The sequence below is a fragment of the Triplophysa rosa genome, unplaced genomic scaffold (genome assembly GCF_024868665.1).
Source record: "Triplophysa rosa unplaced genomic scaffold, Trosa_1v2 scaffold243_ERROPOS425983, whole genome shotgun sequence".
NCBI lineage: Eukaryota > Metazoa > Chordata > Actinopteri > Cypriniformes > Nemacheilidae > Triplophysa > Triplophysa rosa.
In genome coordinates, this window is record NW_026634260.1 from 10164 (window position 1) to 30970 (window position 20807).

The 20807-nt window shown below is 37.4% G+C and overlaps 1 protein-coding gene across 1 annotated transcript in view; it reads right to left on the reverse strand.

The window, feature by feature from the left end:
* Positions 1 to 9802: 9802 nt before the first annotated feature.
* The window catches only part of ryk (receptor like tyrosine kinase), a 159320-nt gene continuing 148315 nt past the window's right edge, over positions 9803 to 20807 (reverse strand). The window contains exon 16 of the mRNA XM_057327515.1: positions 9803 to 10877. Coding sequence (XP_057183498.1) covers positions 10766 to 10877 — 112 coding nt within the window. The 3' untranslated portion in view covers positions 9803 to 10765. The remainder of the gene's footprint in view (positions 10878 to 20807) is intronic.

The following is a 20807-nucleotide window of genomic DNA, read 5'->3' on the forward strand; positions in this document are numbered from 1 at the left end:
TGATAGTGAGCATGCGTGATTCACCGTGAGGCTACAGAACAGTGTTGACAACTGATGCTGTGCTAATGTTACGAGCGCACGTGAACCGAGGACTTAAAATATATGGAGCAATCTGGCAAAGCGTAAGTTTATTTAATAACACATAAATCATATTGAATTATGCATGGATCATATAGTTTCTGTAAAATGCTGATGAAGATTAATTATTCACTTTTTATCTTTAAGACTTAAAATGTCATAGTTTGCTGCACTGTGCCTATTTGGGTACTTTAGTTGCAAAACGTATATATAAGAAACGTGTCAGATCATGACGTGATGTGTTAACTGACAGAAGTTATGATTACTGGTTTTGGTTTATATTTGAATATGCCGAGTGTATTTTCATCCCAGCCGGTCGGGATGAGAGTCTAAACTTGATGTGTTTCGTCAGGGCGAGTGACGTCATTACGTCAGAGAATCGGTGAACCGGTCTTTTGAACCGGTTCATTGAAACGAACTGTCCGAAAGAGCCGGTTCGCAGAAAAGAGCCGGAATTCCTACACACGTCAGCCGCGCACTGCCTTTTTCATTGAGAGCCAGACATTTTTAACTATAACACAATAAAAAATCTAGTTAAATCCTGCCTATGGGTGCGCAATACCTGCGAGTTGTAGATACAAAGCGGTGCGCGCTGCCGTTTTGAAGTTTAACAATTCTAAATGTCCATTTAGAGGACAGCATTGCATATTTCGCATAGTTTTTTCAAAGCTAATAAATTGAACTGAACGAAAAGAGATGAAAGACACTCAAACTGAAAGGCTAATTTTTTAAATATTAACTTGGAGGAGAGCAAATGTTGTATGACGTTTTGACAAAAAGAACTGGAAATACACCGATCATAGCCTACATAAATTCAGCGGAAGTTAATAAATGAAGATTATTAATTTAGACGCATATATAGAAAAAATATATAGAAAAATGTCAAAAGCAGGTTTTAAAGAAAAAGTGACAGAAAAAGTATACAGGGGACTGTTCCCCAGTAGAGCTTTATGTCTAACAAAACGATCGCATCAATATAACAACACTAAAGAGCAAGCTCTTGCTTTCTGATAGACAGCCTGTATCTCCACTTGTCACCATCTGCATAATAGTAATGCCCGTTTCTTGTTAAGCAATGCATACAGAAACGTTGCCGCTGGACGCAAGCAGCCCTTTGGCTTGTGTTTTTAACAACACATGAAAGTACAGCACAAGACAATGTCTTTAAATTCTGTTAACGAATAAATACATTATTTTTTACCCTCTGCTCTTGTTGTTTCTTTAATAAATATAAACCAAATTCATTCTCCAAATGATTTTTTTTTTCATTTTAAAAATTGAGAGGGCACAGTGACTGAAGTGGCCGGGCCATGCCCCCTAGTGCCCCCTCGTGGCGCCGACTCTGTTTCTATTTATCAAGTTATTATATGGAAAATTTATGATAAGTGTAAAATCTGTTATATTGTCAAAACGAATGCTGTTATTCCGACTTTTTACAGCTATTAAACTGGAGTTTAAGATAGAAAAACAGTTTTAATTGTTGAATTTATTTAATGCGCGCTTGTCCAGCACGCGCATTCTCTTTTCTGCAAAGAGCCTCTGGCTCACATCATTTAAATATTAACGATCATTTCGTTTTACCCCACTCCATCATATATTACTTGAGTGGTTTATTAATATTCTTTCTTTCCTTTATACCTTACAGATGTGAGAGTAAACGCATATTGAGTGATTTTCGATCGATTTGGCACGTTTAAATGAACGGACCCTGATATTTGTGTGTGACTAAAAAAGCTTTTGATGAATCGTTATACTTTTATACTTTGTATAATACATATTTAACTAGAACTTATTCAATTTATGCATCAAATTTAATCTTTAATGCACAGATTAAATCACAAATTAATTTAATCCTCCATGTGGAATCACGCTAAAATAGACCCCAAAGGAGCGCAAACTCTCAAGCTCCAGAAAGAGGGAGAAAGCGAAAAGCCAGCCTTTTGCACGTGTTTTTACACGCGACATGTGAACGGCCCTAACATTTCTATGATTAAACAGTTGTCAAACATTAAACATTCAACTAATGTTACTTACATTGCGCTTTTTCACAGTTAAAGTGGACCTCAACCTTGGCAGGTATTAAATATACACACAGGATATGCATAGTTGCAGAGTAGTGAACTATATGGTTACTAAATTACTGTAAAGTTGATGGATATTGATTTGAAACGTAATCAAACAGAATTTCTTTATTTTATGGTTTGAGTTAATTGAAGTATTTTTGTTAAATAAAAACACAGAACCCTGCAATAAGAACTCATGGACGTAAAAGAGAAACGTTTTTAAGTTTACATACGGCAGTAAAAATTCCTACAGCTCATAATAATGAAACCAATACACAACAAAAAGTGCCCTGTATATGGCTTTTGTGTCTACTGATCAAATATACACGAATGTACATATCGTTTTAATGTTAACATATAATTAAAATTTAAAAAGATCTCCAATAGTGTATTTATAACCCAATAATATTAACAACAACGAGGTGGTGATATTTTACCTTAATGTTGCAAAACAATGCTGGTTTGTGTTTCTTGATGTCTTTGGCGCATAACTCCATGTTTTCTTGTAAAATTGTCAAGTTGGTTGTTAGGCTTGTTGGAACAGGAATGAACGAGAGACCTATCTACTGCTCTGATCTTCTATGGGGGATTATATGCCTGTCATCGGTCGGGTTTCGAGGTCCCGCCCCCATTCCACAGCCCCGCCTACCACTCCACGAGCCATTGTTTGGGCGATGTTATATTTGCTCATGGATTTAATTACTGCATACTTCACGAAGTCACTGTGGCATAATGCTTTAGCTGTTTAAATTGATTGCATTACACAAGCATAAAAAGACATATAAATGTTCTATAGATACATATGAGATAATTTTGGTAGAGTGCCACATAGGTGCTATTTTAATAAAAACAGCTCCCGAGAAAATGGAACCAATAAGTCTGCTGTGTATATTTTCTCAGTTTACTGTGCTTTCCAAGCTTTAAAGTATGTTTCCTCATATGTGTAACAGCCTCTGGATTTAATAGAGACATCTGTGTAATGTTTCTGTCAATTGATAATATGACTAGTGCATTTTGAAGAACTAAAAAGAGAAATATTGACAAGGTGACATTTTTGTGTTACTATTTCATCACTCCGAGTTTATTTATCAATCAAACAAATTATATATTCAATATGTTTCCATTACAGCTTAAAGAGTAAATTGAAAATCAGAATGTATCTCATTTGGGTGTAATGAAAACACTAGGCAGATGATTTTTTTTCTTGCATAACAAAGACGAAATATATATATATATATATATATATATATATATATCAAACCGAAAACACAAACGTTATGCAGTTGTGTTAGCTATGCTAATTGCCATGCAGTATATCTGATACATAGTACATACATTAATATAATGCAATATCCATGTAGAAATGGTATACAACATATAGATGTATACATTTATATTGTAAGCTACCTTGTTTGTTTCTGTTTGGCTTAAAGGGGACAGTGGATTCAATTTTTATATTTTAAGCTTTTTTGCATTTTGTTTGGTCAGTGGCGCATCTGCCAGCTCAGAAATTTTGATAACACCCAGCCAGTTTGTTATGATTTTTCAGAGCCTAAAACAGGGGTTCTCAACTCTGGCCCGCGAGATCCATTTTCTGTTTTATGACGTGACGTGATAATGGTGTTCCATACTCGGAATTTATGCTCTGCATTTCACCCATCCAAATGCACACACACAGCAGTGAGTAATATATTAATTAAGATGATAATATTAACAAGACGCGCAACTGCCGTTACAACGAATGGCGAGGAATGCAACGCTCAATATGGCCGCTCTAGCAAAGGAAGTCCCACCTGCCAGTAAAATGAGACAATCGTCAATCAGTAAAGAGTGACGATTCTCTGGGGCGGGGCTCTCGTGAAGCACTTGCCAGCCTGTGATTTTTATCGCAATTTAAGCTTAGCAAACCAAAGTTATGATACAGTTCATGTCATGTTTAATTTACTGATCGGACATATTCTATTTAATTGTGATTTTTGCCAGTAATTTTAGAAATATCTGCCTTCTCCCATTCAAGTATATAGGACTGTGGACTTATGATGCAAATACCTGCCCAGAGGCATTGCAAACATGGCCTCTGAGTGGCACAACTTCGGCACGACTTTGGTAACACACACACCCGGAGCAGTGGGCAGACATTTTTTGATGTTGGGGGTTCGGTGCCTTGCTCAAGGGTCTCACCACGCTTAACAATCTAATCAAAATCTTCAGAAATAAGCACATTCAACTTAATGCAGGACTGGGCAGGTTGCTTGACGCATCATATTAAAATACCACGAGAGCAATTAAAAGCATACGTGGCAGTCTGCTCTTGAACCGCTCTCACGGTACCTAAATGCCATATGCCGATAAATTTGAGCAGCCCCGCATTAAGTTGTGCGTCTATTCCCGAAGACGCTGATTAGCTTGTTCACGTGTGTTTTATCAGGGCTGAACTTGGCAGGAAAATGGATCTCGCGGGCCAGAGTTGAGAACCAACAATCATTGTCTACAACAATCATCCAGCAAGTTTTGTACGTAGATAGCCAGCTATTTGAATAAGACCACCGCCAAGCTAAATATGGAGTTTCCTTGAATGGCTGTAGACCGCCTCCTCCCCACCCGTTTTGCACACATGTAGCGAAGCTAGCTAACGAAGGTATATTTCGGCTTTGTCCAAAATCCACAATTGTGCGGTCTTGACCACTTGAGAGCATGTACATGCAACAGGAAGAACAAAGACATGCAACAGGAAGAATAAAGGCATTCAGAACAAAGGCATTCAGGTGACAACTTTAAACAATACATAGAGGCAAAGTAGCAAGCCCACTTCAAATCCTGGAGTTTCCCCAACCCTTAATTTTCAATTTTTAGAGTTAATGAACATAACTCTCACAGGTTGGCGTCAACGGCCTTGTGGTAAGTGCACCGATATGTAGTGCCAGTGAACTTGCGGCCCGATCAGAGTTCGATTCCCGTCTCGGGTGTCCTTTGCCAGTCCCACTCCCCTGTCTCTATCCAATGTATTTGTCTGTTCTCCACTGTCCTATCGATTAAAGGCAAAAAGCCCCTAAAATATATATCTTTAAAAACCTAACAAATGTAAACCTTCACAGTCCATTCTTTGGCATATATTGGTTAACATAATGCCCTTTCTTCTAATCTTGTAATGTTGATAGCTACAGGCTCATTTAACTTTAGGCAGTTTGTAAATTGCCACAAAAAGTCTGGATTCTGTTTCTCTGAACTACATCATAAACAGTCATGTGTCATTAAAACGGAAGTCCATGAATGTATATGAGTCGTGTTCCACTGTTAGCGGTTTCAGATACATTGATTGCCAAACTTCAGGATCCCTCAAGAAATTGCATATTTTGTCCTCAACACTTTTCCAGTGATGCATGTCATGATGAATTCACATCAGGGTGATAAGGAGGCAGAAATGGATTCTCGCTGTCCTGCACTTGTACCTGTGTCACGGTTCAGCAATGAAAACAAGGAGAGGATCCACTGCAGTAAAATATTTTACAGGCAGGAAGGGACAAACAGGTAATGAGACACAGGTGAGACCAATACACGATAAGGAGACAAAGCATTATGAGAACTGGAGTCCTTACAAAAACACAGGCAGTACACAGAGTAGCATAGCACCCTCAGGTGGTAAAATGAGGTGCCAGCAACAGAGTGTGACATAGCCCCCTTCAGGGCGGATTCCAGCCACGCTCAAAATAACAGTCCCGGGTGGTGTAGGGGAATGAGACTCTGGCCTGGCGGCCATGACGGCTGGAGACTCTTTGGCCACTTGGCCACTGGCCCACTGCCCCCTCCCAAACAATATTTAGGACCGACCTCTTCCTTCACCTCGCCTACGGTGAATCTGGAACCAGATCACAACAGAGCATAATCCACAAATTCGGTTAGCGACCCTCGAGGACCATTACGATTGAGGTGATCATGAAGTGTTTGATTTAATCCATAGTAAAAAAATCTATAAGTGCAAAGTTTGGTAAATCTGTAAAATTGGCAATGTCCAGAAAATCTTTAATATGGTCCTCAAGGGTATGATCACCTTGGCGCATGCTGACAAGACGTACTGCTGGATCCATGCTGGGGTGAATCGTTCTGTCACGGTTCAGCAAGGAAAACAAGGAGATGATCCACGAGCAGTAAACTATTTAATGATAAAGACACATAATTAGTGATGTTACGTTCTGAGCCGAGGCTTCGGAGCGTGTGTCGAGAAATCCTGGAAGCTTTCAGTGAACCGTGTATCGAGGATTGTATCGCTTTAGACCAATGACGTCATAGATGACGTCTGAAGCCTCGCTTCCGCCTAAGTGGTTCAGTAAAGCCTGGCTCAGATTACAGGATTCTCGGCCAGAATTTACCCCGATTTCCCCTCCCGAGAATCTTTGCAAAAATCGAGTCCAGAACCTCGATCGGGTCCGAGGTTCGGCCCAGATTATCACGTAATGTGAGGCATTCACAGATCGAATCTTACACCTCCCGATCTGCTCCGAGAGAAATCGGGGCCGCCCCGATCATATCAAACATGTTTGATATTTAGGATTTTAAATCGGGGTGATGACGTTGGTACTTTCGCAACAGCCAATGAGAGGCACATCTGCAAGGTGACGGAGGTGACTGACAGACCTTTAAAAATGTCGACCGCGAAAGCTCCTGCAAGGGTACATTGGACAGCGGAGATGGAGGAACAACATGATTTATAATGTATCCTCCAAAACATACCACAACCGCACAGATAAGGAAAAGAGCTGGGGAGAAGTCGCGTCGGTTTTAAATGTACCGGGTAAGTTAACTGCTAACGTGCAGCTTGTAGTTTCGTTCAACAGATTGTTATTTGGCTATAGGCATACATATAACATGTGTTTGTTTTTATGCTGTGTCTTATAATCACATTGGCATTCATCTTTATTCTCGGCAGCGACAATTTTTTTTCTTCCGTTATTTATTAACATTAAACTTAAGCGGCTTGCCCAAAGCACAGTCATAACTTAAGCCCTAGCAAAAAGCATTATAGCACCCCCTGCTCAAAATACGTTCCCGCGGCTTTGGACAGACAGACAGACAGAGAATCATTCAGAGAACGACAAAGACGTTACACAACCGTTGCCAGGTGAGATCACGTGAAATTAACTTTGCGACGTCCCTTTGTTTACTTCTGTTTCCCGGTGAGATGACGTAAGAGGCGTCCTCTGGTATGATAATCTTAATATTATCCTGTAGTTTGGGTGTATTAGAATAACTTTTGATGTGCAATTATGAAATAAAAAAACTTCCAATCAAACTTTCTAAATTTTTATTTTTGCACTTGCTACTTTAGTCTTATTTATAAACACAACTTTACCTCCCAAAGTTTTCTTATCTGGACATTTCACATTCATAAATGCAAGTTTACAAAGGGCAAACCTATTTTTGTAGTGCTTGAAAAAGAGATTCAAATGTAGATGTGATGTCAACATCTAAAAATAGTAAACCCATTAAAACGGTTACTATTAGCTCCTTTTACAAAACTGCATATCCTATGGATATGTAAAATATGTGTAATTTAGTTGTACACTGATGAGTGTGAGCTTGTTTAAGAATTTAAATAAAATAATCTGTCAAGATTCTTTTTATGTGTGTGCTGCAACCAGATTTTTAATCTTTCCGGATTTTAAAACTCCTGTAGTCTGAGCCAGGTTTAAGATTTGAAATAAGAGAATCTGTCAAGATTCTCCTCATGTGAGTGCTGCAACCAGAATTTAAAATCTGTCAGGATTTTAAAACTCCTGTAGTCTGAGCCAGGCTTAAGCGGTTCGAATCTTGCCGCGATCTTTTGACAGCTATATAAAAACCAAGTACCACAATCACATTCACTGCTCTCTGCCCAGTTAAACCCAGACACTTTCCAGTTTTAGAATAATAATATTGCCCTTTCTGCCTATTATGACCAAATAATTGATTTACACACATTTATTTCAAGCCAATACGTTATTTACACAGTATGCTATACAGTAATATTATATACCACCAGAAAATACACATTATATTCATATAAATAGATTAGTCTACGTGGAAATTGATTTTTTTTTCTTCACCGTTATTTCTTCGCCTTAACTGGCGCAAAATAGAGTGCATCACAGACCGCATCTGGCACATCTGTAACGTATCTGTTTGTTTTACCCTTTTTGGCCACCAGATGGTATTGTGAGCAAATGAAGCCTGGAGAAATTAACCCTTTTGTGAACCACTTGGCTGAAAAGCTTCATGAGGCTTCATCTCGCCACCACTACACATAATAGCTCAATGGTACGAGAATCCCGAGCACATACAACAACGATTCACACCAGACAACTGAACACCAGGGCTATATATACACAGATTAAGGGACAAACAGGTAATGAGACACAGGTGAGACCAATACATGATAACGAGACAAAGCATGATGGGAACTGGAGTCCTTACAAAAACGCAGGCAGTGCACAGAGCAGCAGGTGGCGAAATGAGGCGATAGCAACAGGGCGTGACAACCTGTAACTCAAATATAAAGAAACAAACCAGCAGTATTCTATAATACATCATTAACATCCTAGTGATCGTTTAGATTTTCTTTTTAGTGCACACCATTACATTAAAATGTTGTTGATCGTATAGCGGATTTTTATTACCCTAAATTACAATGACACCTAAGGACAAAGTGAGGTGGTTCTTTGAATAGAGTGACACTCACCGAATCAAAGTTGGATGAAAATATTGTCTTTAGCGATGTTTGGAGAGAACAGAAGCTCTATCCGGGTCACGGCACTTTCCAGTGAAAGTTTATTATTAGATATTACATTAGTATTAGATTACATATAACATCAAATTTGGTAGCATACAGTATGTTGCACATTTCAATGGTGCAAACTCATGAGAAAGTTTGTCATTTAAAACAATTATCACAGAATTTAAAACTTGTTTGCACTTGCTAAATGTTTCCCATCGGGTTATAAATACTACATGCACACTTGGGATCTTCACACACAATAGAACACTTGGGCCAACTACAGGGGATACGTCAAGTGCAAAGACTGCAAGTGTGGGTATTTGGACAAAGCCTTTGTTTAAGCAAGCATCGAGCAATATAGCGAGCCTGGCATTCAACCCCTTCTGTGTTTGGCTGTAAAGGCTCACAGGCATCCTAACACTAAGGTGAGCAGTAGTTCATTATCATTTAAAGAGACATGCACCTAAACAGGTCTCTGTGAACACAGCTGCTGTAGATAAGGTAAAAAGGGTGTTGTTATAAATGACCATTGAGGAATTTTAACCAGAGTATGTTACAGACATTTCATGAAGATCCTAAAATTCATTCAATCTTGGGAATGGGGAAATGGCATAAAATGTTAAACTGCATACTGTACATTAGGCTTTACAGTGCAAATTTGTAGTCAGCCAGCACACAAACACCATACATAACTGATGTTCTTCCTCAATTCAGCTGCTCTTCTGAAGATACATTTCAGCACAATATTCTAAAGAACTATTAAATGCATCCTTTACTAGATCGTAAAGTGAGGAATGGATAATGTCACAGTAGAACTTGCAACACCGAAATGCAAGAAAAGTAGTTCATAACATGGCACCATTGTGGAAAAATATGATGTAATGGGTAAACCTGTGATGGAACACAACAAACGACAGCACTCAACAGTAAGACCATTTTATTTAAAGGCCTCATTTAATTGGTAGGTATGAATTCAGGAAAGTTTACACAAAACTCTAAAAAATTACATGCAGTGATCACAGGGATAAGAGAGCCTATAGATTCAGAACAAAACATTAGTTAAAAAGGGTGTTTAGGCTGTACACTTCAAATATTCACAGTGATTCATTCATTTACTTTCTTTACTTTTGAGTGTACACACAGTTTAAACAGAAAAAAGCACTGTTCTGACACAGGACATTCAAGCATAAAAAGATGTAAGAATTTTATAAATCCAGTACCAAAGTTCAGTTTGCCCCCTAAAACGTTGGTCCACACCTCCGCGGCCATTTCATAATCAGGGAGTTAAAGCTTATGACCAGGAGTAGGGCTCAACCATCTTCAGTCCCAGATGTGTGATTGGATGGGGAACAAGAAGAAACCTATGTTTTGTCACATCCGTGCTGATCTAAGGCAGTGAATACACCGACATAAACAAAAATAGAAATGAGCTTCCTCCCACTGCAGTCATTGAAAATGTATGTCCTGAAGTCTCTGACAAAAAATGTTCAAAATATCCAAAAGGAAATGTCTTGTTAGGCAATTCTTTTCTGGTGTCCATTGTTAGTAAAACAAACAAAGAGAACTGCAGTTTCCTGTAGACACCCTAATATCAGCATGCCAACAAATGTGTGTACAGGGGTGGATGAACTTCTTTAGTATGGCAAAGAGATCTCATAATTTCATGCAGCTATTTAGCTATGAAGATATTTTCATCCAGGGACAAGCTACACCTCCCAAACAAAGCCATGTTTCATATCACAAAATAAGAAAATGAAACACTGAAAAATGGTCAGATGTCTTACTGTATAAAGCAAGGCACGGCATAAACATCTATTGTCTTTAATAGTGCTGTTCAACAACTGCTGGGTTGGAGCAAGTGGCCTTGGGTGAGAGATTAAACATAGGCCCCCAAAGCTGCATGAAACTCAGTGAGGCACTGGACAAGCTGTTGGAATTTTGGCCTCTCTTCTGGATCCAAGGCCCAGCAACATGCCATGACTGCAAACCTAAAACATCAAATAGAGCACATCTTGTAAATAAGCAAAAAATAATTTTCTTTAGAACAATGACAGTGCGCAACCAGCCACTAATAATTCTGTAGCAGATTAATCCAAGCAAAAAAAGTCAAAAATATGCATTGGTCTTACTTTGATGGCAACAAATTAAATGAGTGAGAGATTACCTTGTTGCTCCAGCTCTATTCAAGCCTTCCATTCAAAGCAGGCATAATGAAAAAGTTATTCATCACCTATTCTCTAGAGGAAAGAGTGCTAAGCTATGATTCAACACTGATTAGCTTTTCTGATTGGCATCCACCAAACCATGTTATGGCAACCACACATAAAACAATAAATAAGGGTCAGCTGTTAATTGTGCCAAGAACTGTTTTGTGCTAGGTTCTACAGGATAAAGGTTCATCTGGTCCTCTGCAAAACAATAACGATTTAAGAAATAAATTGCTACTGACAATAGTTTAAGAACACAACATTACTTGAAGGGATAGTTCATCTTCAAAATGAAAATTAAAAAATTATTCACACGCCTTCTTGTCATTTCAAACCTGTATGGCTTTCTTTCTTCTGTAGAACATAAAAGAAGATATTTAGAAAATGTTGGTATCACAAAACCGTTGGTCCCCATTCACTTGCATTGGTTTTGTGTCCATACAATAAAGTCAATGGGGACCAATGGTTTTTGTTTTCTTCAAAATATCCTCTTTTGCAGAGGTGGACGAAGTACACAACTTCCTTACTTGAGTGAAAGTACAGATACTACTGGTCAAATATTACTCCACTACAAGTAAAAGTTGTAAAGACAGATTCTTACTTGAGTAAAAGTACAGAAGTACGTGCTTTTAAAAGTACTCAAGTATTAAAAGTAAATTTCCTTTATGTCAGTTGTGCATTGTTTTATTGTCGTATACCTTATGCCTCTGAAGCAACCTACTGAATACACTGAGTAGCAGTTGTATTAAAGGAGTAGTTCGCTTCAAAATTTGCCCCCATAGTTTTTATTCCTACTATGGAAAGTCAATGGGGGCAGATTTTGCAGTGAGCAACTCCTTTAAGTGCTTTATATGTTTGGCACATATATGTTTAGTTTAGATATAATCCTGTATTATCATTTAGCCTAATTATCCTCATTAGCCCCCTAGGCCTATATGTATTTATGAGCAGTGTTCTTTTATTTTGTATATTCCCTTTACCAGTTTTAGCAGCAATTTACTAGGGATGGGCGATATTATATCGTTTGCGATATACCGGTAGAAATTCCCCACACGATAGGAATTAGTCTTCCCGCAATATAAACGATAAATTCTAGTTGATGACGTATTTCTTTGTGAGACCCATTCACAGCTCATATGTGAAGCGAAAACGGGTATAGCGGAGGGCGGAAGTGAAGCTGAGAAAGAGTTTGCACTAAAAGACGAGCTCTAAATCTCGTTTAGTTTGGCACTGTAGATGCATCCGAGTTAATGTTTAGTTTCACTTTCGTTTTATTTAATTTGTTTGTTAAGTATTCGTTGATAGTCATAATGCGTTACACCACAACATTTAGTTTGGCTAAAAGTATTTATTTAAACATTCGTTAGATGTTATGCGCGCGTGCGCAAATTGTTTAATATGATTTCTTGCCTGTTATATACAGGATGAACGGAGCGTCCCGTGCACAGCTCGCGCCCACATGTGCTTTCATAGCGACACAGCGCGCACAGCACTGCTGCCTGTTTACATACAGTACAAATGCGAGTTTGTATTACGTTATTTTAAATACGTTTATGAGCGTATAAAAGCATGGATTATTTAATTAGATTTCTTTTATCCGCATTTTTCTGTTCTCTTTCTGTAGCGCGAGTCATAGACAGATTCAGTGTATGTTGCTGTGAGAAGAGAAGGTTCACACAGTTCAAGAGAGAGTGATTGACAGCGTGATGCGATCGATCGTTTCCACCCAACAATAGAATATATACAGTTTTAGGTATGACATGATGTGTTTATTGAGCTTTAGTTCATTTAACTTTTCTTTACTACAACCTTTTGAAGTCGAATCTCACTATTATATTTTATATTTACAAAAATACTGTAGGTATATTTTAGGAGCTGTTTGATTTGGGGTAGTTTTACTTTTTGATGTTATTTGTTTTTCTGAGGGTCTAGACTACATGCAGCTACTATCACTTGACGCAAAAACAGCGGTCGATGGCGTTATGGATATATCGTCATTTTTATCGTTATCGCAAGAAATACCAAGAATTATCGTGATAGAGATTTAGGGCCATATCGCCCATCCCTACAATTTACCAGTAAGTAGTAAGGTTCTTGTAAATAGTAAAGTGTAGAAGCCATCTGTTTGTTGGATTTATTACCATTTGTATTACCATAATTTAACTACAAACATAAAACTATAGCTAGTATAATGAAACTATGGTATGTTTAGTTGCTGTGGTTTTACTATTATTAATTGGAGTATGGTTACTATATATAGAAAATGGTAAATTTGTGTATATACTGTGGTTTTACTGCAAATACCATCCCTGCTGAAAAAAAACAATGGATTTTTGAATTAGAATGAGATTTTTAAATTAAATTCCTCTTTGTAGTGTGTTTGGGGTTTTATTCCAATAGGATTTACCATCCCACCAATAGAATCCATCACATACAAGTAGACAACACGTATCCATAGTACAATTTCCATTATAACCATTATATCCATTACATTCTATGTTGTATTTTGGGCAGGGTTCTATAGTTTTTATTTCAACAGGAATACTTCAACTATAGTTACTTCAGTAAAAACATTATTCATTTTCCAAATCGCTTTAAATGATATAGCAGCAGATCAGAAGTTAACACGCACGAGTAGCTCAAGGTGTATGTGATGCTTATTTACCGTTTAGCCATTATGCCGATCATTTTCATGACAATGTTTCTACGATCTTTGACTGATCGTAACCCACAGATGATTACACCACACTTTAACATGTGCCTTTTCGTCTTTTATTGTTCTATTTGCCTTTTTAGAACGCTATCAACGGTGTAGCAGCGCCTATGTTTACATTAGTTGTGGCCTAATGGTTAAAGAGTCGGACTCGTGACCAGAAGGTTGCCGGTTCAATTCCCAGGGCCGGCGGGTAACAACTGAGGTGCCCTTGAGCAAGGCACCTTACCCCTACTTGCTCCCCGGGCGCTGCAGTGATAGCTGCCCACTGCTCCGGGGGTACGTGTGTTCACCACTTGCTGTGCGTGTGTTCACTACTCTCTGGATGGGTTAAATGCAGAGGTCACATTTCGTTGCCTTGTACTTGTACATGTGCAATGACAATAAATTGAATCTAAATCTAAATATCTAAATCTAAAAATTAGTTTAGCGGGGAAGATCCCAGAGTTGCCAGATTTGCGTAAAAAAATCTGCCAAGTGGCCATTCAAAGCTTGCCGGAAAACCGCGAGCTTAGAAAAACTGAAATACTTGGCAACAGTAAAAGGTCCTGGCAGATCGCAAGCCAGATAAATTGCGCACACAGGAAACCCCGCTGCATAGAAACCATTTTCTACTTTTGGACCTTTTTATAAATGTAGTGGAGTAAAAAGTATGATATTTGTCTTTCAAATGTAGTGAAGATAAAGTAAAAGTACTCAGAAAAAATAATACTCAAGTAAAGTACAGATACTCAAAAAGTGTACTTAAGTACAGTACTCAGGTAAATTTACTTCGCTACTGTCCACCACTGCTCTTTTGTGATTTGCAGAAGAGAGAAAATCACACAGGTTTAAAATGACAACATGGTGAGTAAATAGTGACAGAATTTTCATTTTGAAGGTGAACTATTCTGTTAACAGGAGTTTATTTTAAAGGTCCAATGTGTATTTTTTTGGAGGATCTGTTAGATCTATTAACAGAAATGCAATATAATCGAAGAGCTTTAGCATGACCACATGTTAGGTCACATTAATAGGGTCATAAAAAGTTACCCCCTCTCTAGGAGACACACTCCAGAGACAGCAGGGGACAAACAGAACACATTTTCATCTCCAGAGGTCTCGCCTCGAACACCAACAGGACAGTTTATGATTCTCAATCCCAACCTCCAAGGGACTGCATGGGGAGAACGAAGCCCTCTGCCATGTTGAGAGAAAGCAGGTGACCCAGAAGACACCAGAGAACTTTCCAACACACACGCGCATACTTGTATATGGGGATACGAGGACTCTCCATAGACGTAATGGATTTTATACTGTACAAACTGTATATTCTATTCCCTAACCCTACCCCTAAACCTAACATCACAGAAAACCTTTGGCATTTTTTTCTTTTTAAAACAATCGCCATTTAGTATGTTTTTTAAGCGATTTAGTTTACGAGGACACAGAAAGTGTCCCCGTAAACCATGTTTACGTTGTTATACATTACAGAGATTTGTGTCCTCGTAAACCATGTATACAAGCTAGGGATGTGTGCTACAACTAATTTGACAGTCGTTTAAACTAAAGTTTTGTAACCGTGTAGTCGACTAGTCTGAAACTAACAATGGCCCAGAAGCCAGTCCAAAAAACTTTGCATAGGGCCTATGTAATACATTTGAAAGACTAAAGAATGTAGGCTATTAATCAAACAGATCATATACAATATTTAACGTAGCTAAAACAGGCATATGTGTTCCACTTGCCTTACGTTATGACCATAAATATTTATGCATTTGCTGACGCGCCAACTCAGTGATTCAGTGGCTGCAAGAAGTGACGCGATTGCGCATTTCTGGTTGCCTGGCTGGTCTGTGCCTGGGCTTAAAATATGTAGCCTATAAGACCTTTTCTTCTTTAAGTCTGTTTTTTTCGGACTCTAAAAGTTCAATTAAATTTTAGTAAAAGTGTGTCTATTACACTGAAATCATAAAACTTAAAATATTAACAACAATTGATTAAAATCTTGAAAACGAATGTTTCATAATTCGTTTATTTAAATGTTGAATTATAAAAACAGCTTTTTTAATTATGTCACAATTTAAATACAAGTTATAATTAGGGTAGGCCTATAGCCTATCAACAAACAAGATAGTCTACATTATATCATGTTTATATTAGTTATAAAGCAAAGCAATGTGTGTAAACAAAAAAAGCGAATAGAAAGCAATGGACAAAAGTACTGAACAAGCTACAGAACGCATTTGATCTCACGCAGGGTGAATGAAAAAGCCGCTAATAAAGCATACTGCACATACTAGGTAATTTAGAGAACATACATAGGCTAAGCACTCGAGTCCGCATGTGATTATGATGTTAATATTATTTTGCATGTTAATGTTGAGAAAATGCAAGCATTATGCTCGGATGAAAGTCGGCTCAATGTTTGTGAACGATAACTCTGTCTGAGGAATCTGCGCAAACTCTGCAAGGGCACACAGATAACACTGCTAAGTGATCACGTTTATTCAAGCACTTTTTTGTGATAAACATTATAATCAAAGAAATTTCAAAGTTCTGTGAATCTAGAAGCTGAGACATTCTCTTCTCAGTTTTATTGAGTGTGCTCAAGATGCATTCACCGCATTTACAGCTCAATCTGCCACTTCAATCCATCTTTCATGCATTTTAAATATTAAAATGAATTGTTAACATAACTGTATGTAGCTTTAGATCATTATCTACTTTTCAGTCTTATGCCTGCATTCCGCACTTCCCTCCGCGTTTTCCGCATTACGGCAATAAGAACCCAATACAGTTTGGTTGCACATAGCTCCAGTGAAATCATTATTATGCCACTTTGATGTGACATAGTTTGCGTAAAACCTACCCATTTTCCTCCTTTAAAAAACACACCCACAACTCGTCTTTCAAGTGGTCATTTCTGAGCGTGCTGCAATTGGCACAAAGGAAACGCATGCTAGATCTGACCTAAAATTAAAACATTTCGTTCCTGATACACTTTTAAAGACAATTAATACTTATTTTTTTCAAACATATTGTTTTAGTATGTTATTTAAAATGTTTTTAAACACATTAAAATAAAAGTCATTTAAATTATAACATTTTGAGTAATTTTTTCGTGTAATCGACTGTTGTTTTCAGTGTCGACTAGTAGGAGCTGTACCGTTTAAACAACTAGTCGATTAGTCTCGCACATCCCTAATACACAGAAAGGTTATCCTCTTATGCAGCCACAATAAACTGTTCAAACTGTATATATGGGTTAATGACATGACACTCATTTTTTTGTGTCCCTGTGGTTTAATTGCATTTAAAAGGTTTAAATTTCAAAATAAATGAGCAAATTACTTGCATACATTCTCTTTTCTGAGGACCCAAGACTGAAATTCTGGTTTTAATTAATTTTGAGAGAATATTTGGGGAATGACTGCAGAATTGTCAATGTGGTGTAACCTTAAAAACTTAATACCAAAAATTTCACCAAATTCAAAAGGTGAAATTCTCAATAAAACACCACATCAGCTACAGAGAAACACCGTGCTGTCTGCATAACTTACTTTATTAGAAAACTATTATAACACATGGTTCTTTTCACAAGAAATCCAATGTACACAATGGCAAATGTATGCATAGCTCTTAAAAGTGCAAATGGATGTTATATTGTGAATGCTTGGTATGGAGGATTTAGCAGTGTGAGCTCCTTTGGATTTCTGAGTTACGTGCAGTATCCTAATAAAAGTATGTAGCGCCGCTATGAATGTATGATCTGATTTGCACTCCTCACGAAAATTATTGTATTACTGCTGCTAAAGCATATATTTTAGGGCTGTCAAACGATTAATCGCATCCAGAATAAAAGTTTGTGTTTACATAATTATGCATATTAATTTTGTATTAACACAAAACAGTGTGATGTTTATTACAGTCATTGAAAAAAAATACATAGTAAATTCAAAAATTGGGGAACAAAAACACGTAGAGCTTTTAATTGTAGCACAAAATGTCAGAAAACCGGCTTAACCTAAAATTATATTTATTTTATAAGCTGATATCGGTCGATAATATCTGTGTGCCGATAATAAATATATGCCCTATACATATTATAATTAATTTGGGGAATCATGTGAGTAAAGCCAAATTCATTAAGTGTAAAGGTGGTGTTAACCACCATTTAAGGAGCAATTTTGTTACTATTATGCAAGACGACATGTGACAGGAAATGAAATCACAAAGAAGAACCCCTGGTGACACTAACTGTTGCATGCACAGGTTAGTAACTCTCTTTAAATGTGAGATCATTTGACATTTTAAGGGTATGGTCAGGTATTCTTAGGTATACATGTCGAATGGTATGGCCCCAGGTATAGATTGATAATTCATAATTATTATAAAAATTAGTATTAACTTTAAAAATATAATTTAAAATATTCCCATCAAGGCCATATGTTTTTACGTAGGTGTCCATTTATGCCTGTCAAATTTTATTTTAAAATGTTTCGCACCTAAATGCTCCTCTTTTAGCTTCCTGCACAATGATGTATAGGACGTGGACTGGTCTTGCATCATATGCTCTCCATAATAACTTCAGGTAATACGTTTAATTTGGCATCCTGCCATAAACATGCAAATTACATGCAAAAACAAAGAGATTCTTTCCCGCGCACCGATGGCTCCTCTACATTGGCCCGTTGACCCGCTGAGGGTGTGGAATGTATGAGCTTAAAGGGCTTTTCAGACTGCACATGAAACCATTAATATATGCGAATGACCAACGAAGTTTGCTTTCACATCAAGGGTGATGGGTAAAACAAGTGACTCGGGAGAGAAACCCAGGGAACCAAACACGTTGTATCATCATTATACAAACACTCCAATCTCCGGAAGAACTCTGTGAATTCCTTCACCAGCGATCCATCAGTACTATCTTTCTCTCAACGCGCATCAGGATTCTTGTGGGCAAAAGGTCGATGCAAGTATCCATTTAACCATTCTTCAACGCGCTGAAGTTTTTCCCCTTAATTTGTTAAGGTGATTTTTGTAAGAGAACTGATGTTTTGGACAGTAGTAATTTAAAATTGCCATTCTTTATTCTTGTCCTCGTTTCATGCTTTCCTTTCTTAATGTATGTATGTTTCAGTGTGTATGCGTTTGTTTAGTTATATATTTTGTGTGCACCACAGTTTTAGTTAATAAACGTTCATTTGTATTCACACGAATTTGAAGGCGTTCCACATTGCAAGCGAAACGAATTATCGTCAGCTACTATTTCACTGGTATACCAGGTGGCGCTGATGGGCAATGTGATCGCTGATGTTTCAGTAGAAGAATAAACGCAGCTAAAGACACAGCCGGCGGCATACAGACTGATGTAAAATGTTGTATAATAATTAGTATACAAATAAACATGACTTGAGATAATGTCAGTATTTTTCATGGCTGTGTCATATTTTAACTAGAAAATTGTCTGGGCTGCGTTTCCCAAAAGCATCGTAAGGCTAAGTAGATCATAAAAACAATCATACGAATCATCTTAGACTTACGCACCATTTCCCAAAAGCAATAACTTAAAGGAAAAGTTCACCTAAAAAATGTGTCTTCTAACAAATGATGTATGGTTGTGGCTGGATTGCTGTATGAAAGTTACTCTGCATTTCAAGTAGAGTAGAAAGTTGTTTAAAAGGGAAATGGCCAAAATGCTTAGAGGTTGTCACTGTTTTTAACTTTCTCCTGCTGTCGTGGTGTAGCCATGATTGCTTCTTTGAGACTACTGTGAACTATCCTCTAATTACTGAGAGGAAGAATGTGATTAAAGGTTTTCAAGCTGTTATAAAGCTTATATCACACACACTGCCTATCATGTTCCAACAATTGCTGAAGGCAATTCTTAAAGAAACTGAATGCCTGGTTGGCTGAGAAATTGCATTGATTAGCTTTTCCATTTATCGTTCTCTAATTTAAAGGTCCAGTGTGTCATTTTTGGGATGATCTATTGATAGAAATGCAATATAATATACATAGCTATGCCGTTAGAGGTGTACAAAGAGCTTACACAATGAATCATTAAGTTTGTATTACCTTTGAATGAGCTATTTCTATCTACATACACCGTGGGTCCCCCTGCATGTAATTCGCCATGTTCTGTCAGCCGTTGTAGTGTTTCGAAAGGGAGGGGTGGAGTGAATGGTAGGTTGCAATTCGCAACCTTGCCACTAGATTTTACTGACTGGACCTTTAAAAGTTAATATAAATAATTACCAAACTTTGTGCTTATTATTAAGTGCCGGTAATGCATGTGTACAATAAACATTTTGTCTAAACCTAGAAATGTGTAAGCTAGATAATACATAGGCCCTAATAAAACAAACTTAATTTGAAATTGCCACCCCCACACAACCTAAAAGTGTAATAAAATGTGGTTCAACAAACACATAGACAACATTTTATTTTTACTTTTTGTTTTCCCTAGAGCATGCAAAATACATTGCAGAATTAGAGTAGATGAGTCCTAGAAAAAGATATTACACATTGAACAAGAAATAATCAAAACATGTTAAACAACATTAAACAATATTCGCCTACCATATGCACATCGGGTGAAAATAATAAGCCTAAACATTTCGAAAAGGTGTTTAGGTGTATTATAAGGTGACATGTCAGCACCTGACAGACAGATAGCCAATCGTAAGTAGCACTTGAAGGGATAGTTCACCCAAAAATTAAAATTCTGTCATCATTTACTCACCCTCAGGTTGTTTCAAACCTATATACATTTCATTGTTCTGTTAAACACAAAGAAAGATATTTGTAAGAATGTTAGCAATTTTCAGTTCTGTGAAATCATCCACTACCAGAGTAGGAAAACAAATATTGTATATTTTGTTGTTCTGTTGAACACGAAATGAGATATTTTGAAGAATTTAGGAACACAAACAGTTCTGGGGCACCTTTGACTACCATTTAATTTTTCCTTCTATGGCAGTCAATGATGTCACAGAATTGAAAGATGCTAACAT